At 45.6% G+C, this 14520-nt stretch overlaps 1 protein-coding gene across 1 annotated transcript in view; it reads right to left on the reverse strand.

The window, feature by feature from the left end:
* Nucleotides 1-7442: 7442 nt before the first annotated feature.
* The window catches only part of LOC147662061 (atlastin-2-like), a gene marked incomplete at its 5' end in the record, with an annotated part of 106322 nt that continues 99244 nt past the window's right edge, over nt 7443-14520 (reverse strand). Inside the window, one exon of the mRNA XM_086951143.1 lies at nt 7443-8737. Coding sequence (XP_086807269.1) covers nt 8618-8737 — 120 coding nt within the window. The remainder of the gene's footprint in view (nt 8738-14520) is intronic.

Below are 14520 nucleotides of genomic sequence, written 5' to 3' on the forward strand. Positions count from 1 at the left end.
TGTATTTAAATAAAACCTTGGGTGTTTGTGGTTTCCTTTCCCTCTGACATCATTTTAACCCTTCCATTGCGACAGTGCACCTTATTATCTATATTGATTCTATTATTCCACAGGAACCACGGTTTCTGACAATAATTTACCCACCCAGGTTCCTTAGTGAGTTGGGTTCCCTTGTCCTTTTTCTTGCCAGGACAATGAAGCAGCCCTTTCCCAAGTGTTACCTATTTGCCCTTTAAAGGTTGTTTAGCCTTTGAAGCTCACCTTCTGGGCCAACACCTGTGTGGCTTCCTGCAGGAGAGAGGTAACACCTCCTTCCAGAGCAGGCTCCAATTGTATCCTTTCCAGGGAGCTGTTCGCATATCTCCCGGGAGGGCAGAAAGCGGTCTTGGTTACAGTACCTCGTCTGCAACGTGTATGGCACAGGGGACTGAAGGCTACAAAGTGGCAACTTTGCAAAATTTGCACACTGCAACTTGTTACATTAATTGCGCCCTGAGTCAAGCTTAATATAACAAGTGGTTTGCTACCTTGGATGACCCACAGTGGTCGCACAGTTCCAGAGTTAGCACAGCTGAGAAGTCCGCATGTAACTCTGCACTCGCAAATTGGGCGACCTCTACCATAGTAAAAACTGTTTATCGATTTAACTATCAGAACCTGTAAAATACATGTTTTGCCCACGAGGTATGTTGCATCCTATCTTATGCATACCAGGGGGAACTCTACCATTTAAAGCAATAGCAAAGCCAGAGTCGGGCAAGTAGTTAAATTGCTCTTCCAGGTTGCAAATGGCAGGCTGGTAGTCTTGTTTTACCCGTGTCCCCCCAGGGTGGCACAGTCAATGCTGCAATACCTGGGAGGAGACACTAACACACATGTCATGGGTACCATTTACAAGGGACTTCCAGGCAAGCTAGCTCAGCCAATTGGATAGAAGTCAATTCAACATATCAGTTTATGGGTACAGGCATTGGGGTCTGAGCTAGCAGGCCTCAGTCTACTCTTAATTGAAAAACTAGCAACATCAGTAAAAAACATGGGGGGACCATACAAAAAGGGGCATTTCCTTACATGGCCCTCTGTAGACCGAAGGTGATTAGTAACTAACCCTTCTCCGGACGGTTATCATCTAAGTGGAAAAACCTGGAAAGGCCATCATCTGCATTGCCATGGTCAGTTCCAGGTCTGTGTTCCACTGTGAAGTCCATACACTGTAGGGAAACAACCCACCTCAATAATTTGGGGTTCTCTCAGCCATATAAGAAGCCTGTGGGATGTCTGAACTCAGTAGTGAGTCCCAAACAGGGATGTCTCAGCTTCTTCAGGAACCAAACCACAGCAGAAGCTTCCCTCTCAATGGCACTCCAACGCTGCTCTAAGGTTAGAAGCTGCCTGCTAATGAAGGCAACTGGCAGGCACTTACCCCCAGTCACAGATCTGGGTTGAATCCATCATCGTTCTTTAGTTCACTTCGCCACCCCAGTTCAGGCTCAGCCATATGCAAATCAGTCTTGACCCTGTGCCTGATGGGAAGAGCACAGACCGAACTGTCAACCCAGGTCTTCCCTGGACCGGAAACAAGCATCCTGGTACCTTGTGCCGATGTAACACCCCTCATCAGCCCGGCTAGCTTGAATCCAGTGAGCAAGGGACCAATGTCTGGGCATACCCTGCCAACTTAGGGAGAACAAAGCCAACACAAAGATGATGGGCAGAGCGATAAAACTTTTCAGACACTCACCCCCACTCACAGATCTGGGTTGAATCCATCATAGTTCTTTAGCTCACTTTGCCACCCCAGTTCAGACCCAGCCATATGCAAATGGTGAAATGAGCCCACATCCTCAGAGGGTTGCCTTTTAGCCAATGCGTAATAGATCATAATCTAGAGTATAAATCCATCTAGAAATAGCTAGCTTCTCCTCTACTTTCTCCTTTGCTCCAGTGAACCCAACAAAGAGCTGATAGTCCACTTAGTGTTCTTTGATGTTATTGATATAGAAAGACAATGCTCTTTTCAGATCCATGCAGTGGAGTCTTACCTCCTCCCTGCAGGAGTGAGGCAGAACCAATAAGGTTGGCAGTGTAATGCTTTGTCCGACATGGACCGGTGTCAACACCTACAGCAAAAAAGAGGCATGGATGTGGAGAACCAGTTTGTATGGAAAGAAGCTGGTATCCAGGGTATAAACAAAAAGCGCCTAAAACGCTGATCGAGGGAAGACTGCTGCCAATACAAAGTGGCGAAGCAGTGCAGGGGAGAAGGGAGGAGGAAACTAAAAGAAAAGTCTTGCCTGGTGCTGACACTGCCAGCTGCCTCGGTGATCCTCTGCTCCCGACAGCCCAGGGGCCACTCAGCACAGGCTCCCAGACACCCCTTCCCAATCCAGAAACTGCTCTCATGCCATTGCCAAGTATGAGAGAAGCATCTGGAATGGCCCGAGTGGGCTGGTTTGATGCTTGCTCAGGTCAGGGAGACCCTGTGCCTTTTCTCTACCCAGCTGTGCAACACAGCTGTGTGGGGATTTTAAGTGAGCATGTCAGTTTGGAGGTCCTAAGACAGGCGGTCAAACTGACATGCGCACTTAAGTGCCCACCACCCCCTCCCTGCCGCTGTCCATAGAGGATGGCCAGGTCCCGCACTAGACTTCGGCTCAACCAGTGAAAAATAAAAAGATAAAAAATGTTATTATCACTTTATTTTTCATTGGTTGGCTCTGAGCAGTGGGATGACACTCCTTCATTACGGAGGAGCCGCCATTCCTCTGATGCACCTGGCTAATGTGATGGACCACTAAGAAGACACAGTTTTGAATGTCAGAAATCTTCGGTGGAAACTATGCATAGATTCAGAGTAAACATATTAAAAAGGTTAAAAACAAATTAAGGTTTGATTGGGGCATAACAAAAGGTTTGGGAGAAACATATGCTGAAGGTCCTTCAGAAAGCATGCCACAACGGGTGACAAGCAGAGAGGATTGATGAGGCATTGCAAAAAAGCCAATATGGCCAAAAGATTCCCCTTAACTGTGCCCAGAACAAGGCCTTGCCGGGCTAAAAGCAAAATAAGCAGCAAAACGTCAGACAGGGATGCAGAAAGGAGGCCAACATGATTTTTCAGTGGATCAAGCCAACTTTTCCTAATGGCAGGCATATATGGTCTTTGTGGAGGGATGCCTGGCTGTCAAGATGACCTCACAAACTTAAGGGGGAAGATTAAAATTCTCAACTGCTGCAGCTCAGTCTCAATGCATGAAGGTAGATAGTGTGCAGGTTCGGGTGAAGTACCCTGCTCTGTTGCTGTGACAGGACAGCCTCCTAAAGGGGCAGCATGATCAGAGGACCGATGCTCATAGTCAGGAGTTCGCATACTCTCCGTGCACAATGCCAGAAGGAGGACTTGGACCTGGTCAGTCCTGATCTTCAGAACTCAGACAGGAATGATTTCTTTGGGAAGGCATACTGGAGTCCTGAGCCCCACTTGAGCCCAAATGCATCTCAGAGTTAGAACCGCCATGGAAACTCCAATGGGCATACGTGCTGACATTGTGTGATCCCAGCAGTGATTAACAGATCTAACCAAGGGTTCCCAGTCATGAAAGAAACCTTGCGCCATCTCCAGAAGTATACCCCATTCATGGTCCAAGAGGCATTAATGGCAGAGTTAGCACACCCTGCGTTCAGAGACTCCGCCAGGTTGTACAATGAGGAAGATGTGCAGGGGTGCCAGCCAAGTCCAGAGGCGCAGAGCCTTCTGGCACGGATTCCACAACTCCACCCTTCCCTTTTTGTGGCAATACCACAAGGCGGTGGTGTTGTCCGTGAACACCTGCACCAGCCTTCTCTTGTAGGAAAGAACTCAATGCCAAGTAAATCGCTCTCAGCTCCAACAAGTTCATATGGAGCTAAAACTCTGCTGGAGACCACAGTCATCTGATCTCCACCGGTCCTAGAGGGCATCCCCAACACAGGAGTGACACGTCTGTCACCACTGTGAGATCTTGGTAGGGGAGGGAGAGGGATCTGCCCCTGACCAAATCTAGGTTTGTGAGCAATCAATGCAGGTCTTTTGCAGTTCCCTCTGATATCTGGACCAGGTCGGAGAGACTCCTGATGCTGTGCCCACTGGGATTTAATATCACACTGCAGAGCCTGCATATACCAGTGGGCATGTTGTCCCAGCAGGAGGCCAGAAGGCTTAACAGCCTCAGAGTCCGTCTTATTGTAATCCAGGATAGAGGCTGAAATTTCGTTATAGCCTGGACTCACCACTCTGAAGAATATGCACGGAACTGCACCGTGTCCAGAATAGCTTCAATGAAAGGGATCATCCTAAAAGGGAGTCTGGGGGGACTTCGCCACGTTGGAGAACTCCAGAGAATGCATGAGGTCCGCCATAGTCTGGAGGTGGCTGACGACTGCCTGGGGGAGCATGCCTTCAACAGCCGATCGAGGTAGGGGGAAGATTGGAACTCCTGACCTCTGCAGATGGGCTGCAACCACAGCCTTCACTTTTGGGAGCACCTGAGAGGTGCTGGTGAGGCCAAAGGGGAGCACAGCGAAGTGAAAATGTGTGTGGCCCAACGTGAACAGCAGGTAACCCCTGTGGCCGGGTGGGTGGCTATATAAAAATATGCATCCTGAAAATCCAGTGTTACCATCCAATCTCCAGGGTCCAGGGCAGACAGGACCAGAGTCAAACAGAGTTTTCAATTTCTCCTTCAGGAAGTAGTTGAGAGGGATCCCGTCTAGTACAGGCCGGAGGCCTCAGTCTGCACCAGAAAGCAGAGGAAATCACCACAACCAACTTCTGATGTCAGTATACTCTTAACGGCCACATTGGCCAAAAAAGCCTGTACTTCCTGACGGAACATGGAGAGATGATCCTCCGTCAGTCGATCTGAGGACAGAGGTATGGGTGGCAGGGTTTATGTGAATGGAAAGGCGCAATCCTGCAGAACAATTTGGAGTACCCATGTGTCCGTAGTTATAGACTGTCAGCAGGCAGGTGATGCTTGATCCTACTGCTGACTGGTTGCCTGCGATATTGCGAGGGCATATTAAAGGGGTTTTGAGGCTCTGGCTACAGGGGGGGGCGGCGCTACCATAGTCACCAAAGGCAGAATGAGACTGGTATTGGGCCATAGAGAGTCCCAATGACCGCGAGGTAGCCATGCTGTCCTTAAAGCACTTGGTTGCTGGCTCTGCCTTGATGCCACAGAGCCAAGTGCCATCGAAGGACATATCGATAAAGGATGCCTGGACATCCCCTGAGAAGCCAGTTTACTTCAGAAAGGCGTCTCTACGAAGGGCCACTGATGAAGCAATTACTCTAAATAGCAGGTCTGTCATGTAAAGTCCATAGCAAATTGTGAACTTTGCTGCGTCTCTGCCATTAGCAATAGCCTGGATCAGCATGGCTAAGGCCTCCCCGAGACCATGGGCAGCACTTGTGCTACGAAGTCCCTTACTGTGAAGGTATACTGCAAAGGTGTACAACCTCTTGTATTACCTATAAGGTGGTGTGGTAGTGAATGCTTAAGGGTTGACTTTGGATGTGGGGACCTGGATTACCAGGCTCTCTGGGGTGGGGTGGTGGGTGAGTAAAGATGGTTCTCAAGCAGCAGGGCAGTGGCAGCGATCAATCGTACAGTGCACAGGATCACCTGTGCGGGGCTTGGCCAAGGCCCCAGTCAGTACATCAGTGAAAGCTTTATTCAAGAGCAGAATAGGTTCCATAGGGGCTACCCCTTTAACCCCTTCAGCGCGGCGCGAATTTTCGCGCTGTGCTGAAGGTTCTAACGGACTCATGACGGAACGGTTCCGTCATAAGCACAGGCCAACCGACGGTCATGACGGAACCGTTCTGTCATGAGCACCGAAGGGGTTAAGTACTTCGATCAAGACAGTCTTGATTGCCACTGAGAGCAGTGTAAGGTCCAGGACCTCAGCTACCCTCCGCACCACCATTGTAAATAAAGCCCCTTCCTCCACAGCCACACTAGGAGGACAGACCAGGGCAGTGTCTGGCGAGGTGTCCAGACCACTAGCATCAGCCAGTTCCCCAGATCAGTTATCCTCATCCAAGAGCTCCTCAAGAGGATAACAGTAAGGATCCACAGATCCTCCTCAATCGCATTCTCCACAGAGCCTGTCGAAAAACCTGGAGGGTCTTGGTCTGGTCGGTGCCAGAGTATGTTGACCTGTCTCCGTATCAGAATCGGGAATGACAATGGGGTTGGCGCTGCTGAGGGGTGCAGTGGTGCCGGGACTGGTACCACTGGAATGGACTCCGTTGAGGTTGTGAATTTGTGACCGGAATCAGCCCAGATCCAGGAAGGGATTCAAAGGACCCAACTGGTGCCGAGGAAGAACCAGGCAGTATAAGTCCAGTAGCGGCACCTTCTGAACCCAAAGGAGCCACAGAAGGGTCAGCTCGCCCAAATGAGGTGCATGGTCTCTTAAAATTCCCTTGATTGGACAGGGGGCACTCCGCTCTGGGAAATTCTGGGAGAGGGGGTGGGGGGGGGGGGGGGGGAGTGGACCCAGGCCCTTTGGGTGAAGAATGGGAGCACGGCAGACTTGTGGCGTCTTTCTAGTACCTCGTCCCATGGCTTAGACTGGTGTGATGAAATCAAAGAATGCTTCGACTTCTAGGCAGCAGTCTTCTTGTGGGACTTACCTGATGAAGATTTTAATGACTACTGATAGTAGCGACTCGGGAGTGGTCCCAAGACCTTCAACGAAACTCCAGCGTTGCAGTCTAGTCTGGTGTTGAGCGACCAGGAGCTTCAAGGAACAGTCCTAGACAGCCTTGGGATTCATCACTCTGCGGTCTTGGCAGGTCTTGGGGACACCATACGTAAACAGGTGGGGGGTCTGTCACAGACATCTGTCTGTGGCAGGCCCCACAAGGTTTAAAACCCAGTTTTTCAGGAGAGATCCCTTAAGCACACTGGCAGCAAAGCTCAAAAAAACATTTGTCAAAAAGTTTTTAAAAAGCAGTCAAAAAAAGACAGGTCTCCGGATCTGGGCTGATGGCACAGAAAAATATAGGCACCGCACACTTCACTTCCATCGCGTATGCCACAGAGCTGATCAGCACCACCTGCTGCCACGCAGAGGTACTGCTCAAGATATTCTGGATCACGCGGACGCTTGAGAATATTCTAAGGTAAGGAATGTGGGCTTGAAGTCTCTATCAGATATCTACTTGCACCAGTCTAAATATTTGGAAGCAGCTTAAGACCTACCTTGACTTGATTTCGTGTCCTGATTTCTTCGTATTCAGCACCAAGAGACCTTGGGTAGTAGAGAGCTTTACAAATATCCAATTTATTTCACATGCAGAAACAGCAAAAATATTTGCAATAAAATTGCACAACTGAAACTATTAAGTAGGTAAAAATCTAAAGCAAAGCCAGAAAAGGTACACATCTAAGTTCATATATACACGTGATTTTATTTATCAACAGAAAATAAATTACAAGAAATAATTTTTAAAATTGGAGAGAGAGGACAAAAACAGTTCCACAATAAAACATTCCCATTGTTGTTTTCCAAGGGGGTGAGGTTGCATTGCTCATGGCAGGTAAATGTCACAAATATATCAAAAACTTCCAAAATTGGCTTAATGCATTCGCACATTGACATGAGCCACTAACATTCCTTTACAGGGACGTACTTAGTCTACTACAGAACCAGGTTTTGCATTGGACTACAAAAACTCGATACAAAAAGTGTATTTATATATTTATATTTCATATACATGCCCTATCATTTTTATAGAAAATTAAAACAAACACTCTGTACAGATAATTTAAAGTTGTTTTAGGCATTTTTGGATGAAATTACTCCCAATAGAATCCATGGCATCTGTATGTACATGAAGGCTGAACTTCCCACAGTCCGATTACTCCCCTATCTTGCTTCGATTCTTTTTATGAGAGCAGGCTTGCTGAATTTGAAAGGCCAAGGTGAAATAGGTTCTCACTACAACTTAGACGGTGTTCAGCAGTGTTTTGGACAACCATGTACATGCAGCTAGGTAATACTGGAAGCAAAAGGCAGTAAAGCAACAATATAAATATTTTAGTGGAGTGAAGCAATTATGACTTCAGTAGTGTCAGTTATTACCAGGTCCAAACCTTTTTACAAATTAACCAAAAACTAGGACTCAAAATAAAACAACGGGACATCGTAAGCCTACATACATTCGGTTAAAGGATTGCCTCAAGATAAACTAAAAAAACAATTTCCCTGAAATCCGCGTAGCACAGGACACATGGTTCACATTAATAAAATAAGGCAGAGAACGAAAAAAACAAAAGGAAAAGGAGAAAAGCAGGGATAGATGAGCATGGAAAACAGGTGCAGAAAAATATACTAGTTTAACATTTACAACTCGCCGGCCAGCCTCCTTGGCACTAATACAGAGTCATAGGCAGGGGCACTTGGGCAGAAACCAGCATCTCCTCTTGATGACGCATCCGGTGAAGTCAGTCACGCGAAAATGAAACCTAGAGATTCCGTTGTAAACTTTGGTTTTTTACTGAGTTCTCGATGTGTAGCAGGCAAGTCAAGGACAGGAGAGCAAAGCTGAAGAGGCGAAGAAACGTCAGTCTGCCTTTAACCTGGCATTGTGAGACCCCTGTACAGTGAGGCCTGCTTTGATGGAGTTTGTAACAGTCTGTCTTACGTTATCCTCCATTAGGTTATCGCTCAGGGGCTTCAGTACCTGCAGTGTGAATGTGCAAAACAAAACATGAGGAAAGCAAAAATGGAAAAGGAAAGACTCACATTAACGTAAAAACATTCACAAGAAAAAGAAAATATACTGTCAACTGAAACAATGAGGATGAATGAACGGATATGATAAACAAGTTGTGCTGCTATAATATGAGGTTAGTCTTTGCAGATTGCGGACAAGTGAGGGTCATCAGTTCAACCCACGTTAGTGTTCCAAAATGGATGTGCAATTCCAGTGCCTATCTGCAGCATCACTCTGGCATGTGTGTCCGCATTTATGCAGAGCGGTCCATTCGGTCCTTTTTTATTGTCGTACAGCGGAAGTGCGAACACTTCAGAGAGAAAGGTAAAGCAGAGAGGGTTGGTCTAATAGTTCTTCTTGTTATTATTCGACGACAGTCTGTATCTTGGCACCGCTATCGCGGGTCGACGCGCCATCCGACGGCGACAAACGTCGAACAGTTTGGAAAATACCTAAAACATGGAGCGATGTGTTAGGAAGTTAACCGATGTTCAGAGGTAAAGTAATTGAAAGGGGAATGAAGGGAGGAGATTTAATGTCGGGCAATGCCTCACCTTCCTTGGACTCCTCTGTGCGGCATGAGAAGAAAAGCAGAGAATTCAGACAAGTTATTTGACAATGTTTCCACAACCTACACTGCACTACTAGTTTTAATGAGGGACTTAATTTGAAAGTTTCTGTATTGGCAAAACGCATCAGGATACAACACTCAAACAAAACGCATTACACAGATTAAAAACAAATTTAATTAAAAAAAAAGGATTTTAAGACCTCTGAAATGGAAGAGCAAGTACTAGTAAAATCTTGATTGTTCTGGAAATAATTCAATAAAGGAAAACCTAAGGAAGACGTGATCAGCAACAAAGGTCCATTGTATTTGTGCAACCAAATGATCTTATTCACATGACACGTTACTTTCCATTGTAATTAGGTCGAAGCCCACCAGGCTTATTGGGGACATCTTACTTGCTTACCTGGAAAGCAACTCCGCCCGTTGCTTTTCATTGGTTTTTGTCACTTATTTTCTTGCTTTTTATCGAACGGTTTTATTTGTTTTATCCCATCCATCTCCTGTTTGTCCCTCCCAAGGAGCACAGCTTGTTCACTTCCTATCATTGGATGCTTTTATGCTTCCGCCAGGGTCTGCTTTTCAGGAACGTATTTTTTAATTTTGTATGAAGCATTCCTAGTGCATTGCGTTTCCCTACCATTGTCTGTCCTGTGCTTCTCACCCCTACTGCTTTCCACTTTCCTGTCTCACATATTATTTTGTTTTCCAACTGCGCTTCTCTCCTTGCGCCCCGTTTTCATCCTTTTCATACCCTTGCCAGCATCCCACTCACATCCCCAAACTAGTTTGATTTTTTTAAGCAATATCACGCTGTTAGCGTTGCCAATATTTATCAAGAAAATTAGTTACTTACCTGTAACTGTAGCTCTCCAGCATTGGTATCTTTCATATATTAACATGCTTAAATCATTCCCCATCGTTGAAGTAGGAGTCCCGCAGTACTATATTAATGTGTATTACTACAATAGACAGAATGGCAATGAACCATAGGCTTTATAGCCTATGTTCTTTTTTAAAAAGGACCAAACTACAACTGTTAGGCAATCCGGTAACAGTACCCTCTAGAACACTCTCAAAAGAGGCTGAATCGCTCAATATATACATCTCCAACCATCAAACCATCAGGTAGCAAACACAAAGAAAAGCCTCAAGAAATTCAAGTAGTTCGTTTCTTTATTGTGAACTTGCCAACAGTCTCCTCGCTGGGGCACAGGCATCCATTGTAAAGCCAGACGCGTTTCAGGAGTCCAAATCCTTTCATCAGTGGCAAGATGAGAAATGAAAGATCGAAACGCGTTGGTGTTTGGAGTCTGTTTGAAATAAATATCCTAATTTACCTTAAAGAAGTATTGTTGTGCGATCCAACTTCTTTTCCTTGTGGAGAGAGATTATCGAATATACGGCGGTCTGCTTGACCGCGGGATAACGCACGGCTGAGAAGCAGCGCCTGGACCACACACAGGATCTACCTGGTATTTTAGATCAGGTGCAGGGGGACCCGCCAAAAATTGGCAATATGTCTATTGCCTGCCTGCTGTATGCAGATGACATGGCTATAATGGATTTAACCCCTATTGGCCTGCAACATCGCCTTTCTGCTCGGATGAAGTTGGCAGAAGCCCACTTTCGGAAAATAACTATCTAAAATTTTTTTTTTCACTTTCCGTACAGAAAGGCAAAAAGAATAAGGGGAAAGTTCAACTGCAATCCAGGGGAAGAGAAATTGGACTCTTATTTGTATTTGGGTAATCTTTTCCAGTAGCAGGCGGGATGAAGATTATGTTATTCTTTGCTCGAGTAGGACATTATTTCAGGCAAATTACCATAACAGATTATACAAATTCTGTGGGAGAGGTCGTTTTAGTCACGTTTTGTTGGTCTATAAGGTTAAAATAACCTCTTCACTAAGTTACGCCTGCGAGGTGCTGGAGCTTTTTTGAGATAATAGAAGGTCGAATGAATCCTCCACCAGATTTGTGGCTTGAATACTGTGGCAGGCCCTCAAGCCCTTCACTTGGAGTTTGTGTTAATGTTAACTTTTACATTTGCACTCGCTGCTGTTCTGAGATGGGGAAATTCGATCTTAGGCGAAGAGCTGCCAGCACTTCGTGCAGCTTTTAAGTTAAAATTTTCTCCTTCAAAAAGATAGGAGTGCCTTCTTTAGGTCCTTTGAGTTGGCAAAAGAAACCTTTGGGATTGATCTGAGTGTAGGCTGTTGTATGTATAAGTCTCTTTTAAAGAGTCTTATAAAAAAATACTCTTTATAAAATTAGTCCAGTTAGAGACATTGCTTTGTGTCAGCTAAATCAGGTGGTACAAGAGAGCAATCTTGAGAATAATCCTCAACCTTTTGTAACCTGGAATCTCCTTTATGGACCCCGTAGATGGATTTTATTTTTGAGAATGGATTTTCTCCCCCTACGTTTTATTACAGGCGTTGGGATAAGGATCCCCAAAATGGAGAGATTCTGAGTTATATCAGTTACATATTCAAGGTTGAAATCATGTAATATTTGAATGTCTTGCATTGTACAACGCACAGTCACCCGGAGGCCATGTTTTAAAATACAATATTCGCTCAGTGTTGGAGGCCCATAAATGTTTAATGTTCCCAGCTAATGAAATGATTGACGAGATTTTTTTTTTTAGATTTTTTTTAATTTGTACTAATGAGTTAGGTTGCTCGTGTACACAAAAGGGCAATTAGGTAACATCTGTAAGTTCTGTGTTCCGGCATATGATGCCACTTTTGGCATATCTTGTTGCACTATGCACATCACTTTCTAAGACCCCTGTTTTTAAATACTCAGACTCGTTGTGTCTAATGCTTACACCCAAGGAAATATTTGATGACAAGATCATTCAATTTTCCAGACGTTTCTGAAATTTGTTGTATGAGTTAGGCGGCTTGCAGATACAAAAGATTACAAAAACAGTTTTATGCGGACTCTATCCAGCAGGCAGAGCAGTCGAGTAAGCAGATTTTTAAGGCGGTACAGTCCTTTTTTAAACCTAAATGCATTGAGAGGGAGGTTCCCCAGTCACTCACTCTATGCGAAAATATTTCTGAGTACTTTGACCAAAAAATTAAACAAGTTTACGAATCCTTTGGGCCAGAAACAAAAACTATGAAATCGGACCTAGCTACCAAAGATGTGATGGGTGAAACCCTAACTCAATTCCAGATTATACCTCTGCATGCGGTGAGACAAGAACTTATCCGCTGCAAATCCGGTTTGCCGGATGACCCATGTCCTTCTAAAATATGGGGCACCATCGCTGACTTTGTGGCCCCTACAGTACAACAAATCTGGAATTCATCCATCGTTTCGGGGGTATTCCCGAACATCTGGAAACATGCAACCCTTCTCCCGCTTAAAAAAAAAAACCCAATTGGGACCCAGAAGACCTCAGTAACCTTCGCCCGATCTCTCGGTTAGCCGCTCCGGGAAAAATGTTCGAGAAAATCATACAGCGCCAGCGGAGTGAATTCATCGAAAAAAACAAGATACTACATGAGACGCAATCAGGCTTTCGTCCGGGCTTCAGCACGGAGACAGTTCTAATTGAGGTGGCAGAGTCAGTAAGGTGGTCGATGGATGCAGGAAGCTCAGCGATGCTGGTACTCCTGGATCTGTCGGCCGCCTTAGACACGGTCGATCACGCCAGGCTCTTGATGCGACTGGCTGAGACAGACATCTGTGACAAAGCACTGGGATGGCTACATTCGTATCTGTCTCAGAACACAAAAGGTGGCACTGGGGACTGTCGCTTCATCACCTAAAGTCATCAGCTGTGGCGTTCCGCAAGGGTCGGCACTCAGCCCCCTTTTGTTCAACATCTACCTCGCTCCTCTCTTTGCGTTGATTGCCAACTGGGGTGTCAAGGCAATCTCTTATGCCGATGACACCCCGTTGGTATTTCCGTACTCAGAGGTGTCGCAGGAGTCCTTCTCGAACTTTTGGGGCTGTCTCCGAGATGTAGCCTGTTGGATGAACGCGAATAAATTAAAACTAAACGCCAATAAAACGGAGGTGATCTTTTTTGGTAAAGGCCTCCCTCCTCCCTCAGAGCTATGGTGGCCAGCGGAGATGGGCCAAGCACCTTCACCTAGCCTCTCGGCAAAAAATCTGGGTGTGAGGTGGGATGACAGCCTGTCCTTTACCTTGCATATTCAACAGGTAGTCGGTTGCTGTCTAAGTAAGCTGATAAATCTCCGCAGGATCCTGAGACTTCTCCCTGTGAGTTGTCGGAAAACAGTAATTCATGCCACAGTAACATCTAGGCTGGACTACGCCAACGGACTCTATCTGGGCTTACCTAAATACCTGACTCAAAAACTCCAGTTGGTCCAAAACGCGGCTGCGAGACTGTTATTGCAGATCCCTTTGAAGCATTCAGTCTCTCCGTATCTGCGATCACTACACTGGCTGCCAGTTGCCAACAGAATCAAATTCAAAGCACTTACATTGGCCTTTAGATCTCTGTTTGGCACCTGCCCTAAGTACTTGAAAATCCGGCTCCCGAGATATGTACAGGCCCGTACGCTCCGTTCCAATAGCCGTGTTCAACTTGTCGTCCCACGAGCAAAAAAGGCTCGATTGGGGGGCCGAACTTTTTCGGCAAATGTCACAATGTTATGGAACTCCTTGCCCCCAGCTATTCAGCAAGCTCCCTCTGAACCTTGCTTCAAAACGGTTGCTGAAGACCTGGCTCTTTACCCAACGACGCTAAGCTCCCTTGTTTCCACCTCTAGGTCAACAGTGTTCTTCCTAGCGCCGGGACACCTCCTCGTTATGTAGCTGTTCGCGCTTTACAAAATGCTGTATTATTATTATTATTATTATTATCTATGTATTATTTGAAAGTCTTTATTTAATATGGACAAGTTTATTTTTTAAGGTTAGTGTACCAATATCATAATTACTTCTGGTGGTCTGCAAGTGTTGAATGCTTTCACTTATATTAAAGGCTGTGCGAAGATTTTTTTAAATTTTTATCACTGAGTTGTACATTATTATGACTGTATTTAATACGACCTACGTATGTATCTTGTACTTACGATTTTGCATCATGTGGATCTCCAGCGGGGTTCCATATCATAATGAAATTGAATGGAAATTATGCGCTAAAATATTATACATGGCTAATTGGTTTTGTTTAGGTGCCTCAGTAGAGA

Source organism: Lissotriton vulgaris, unplaced genomic scaffold (assembly GCF_964263255.1).
Source record: "Lissotriton vulgaris unplaced genomic scaffold, aLisVul1.2 SCAFFOLD_630, whole genome shotgun sequence".
In the NCBI taxonomy this organism is placed as follows: Eukaryota; Metazoa; Chordata; class Amphibia; order Caudata; family Salamandridae; genus Lissotriton; species Lissotriton vulgaris.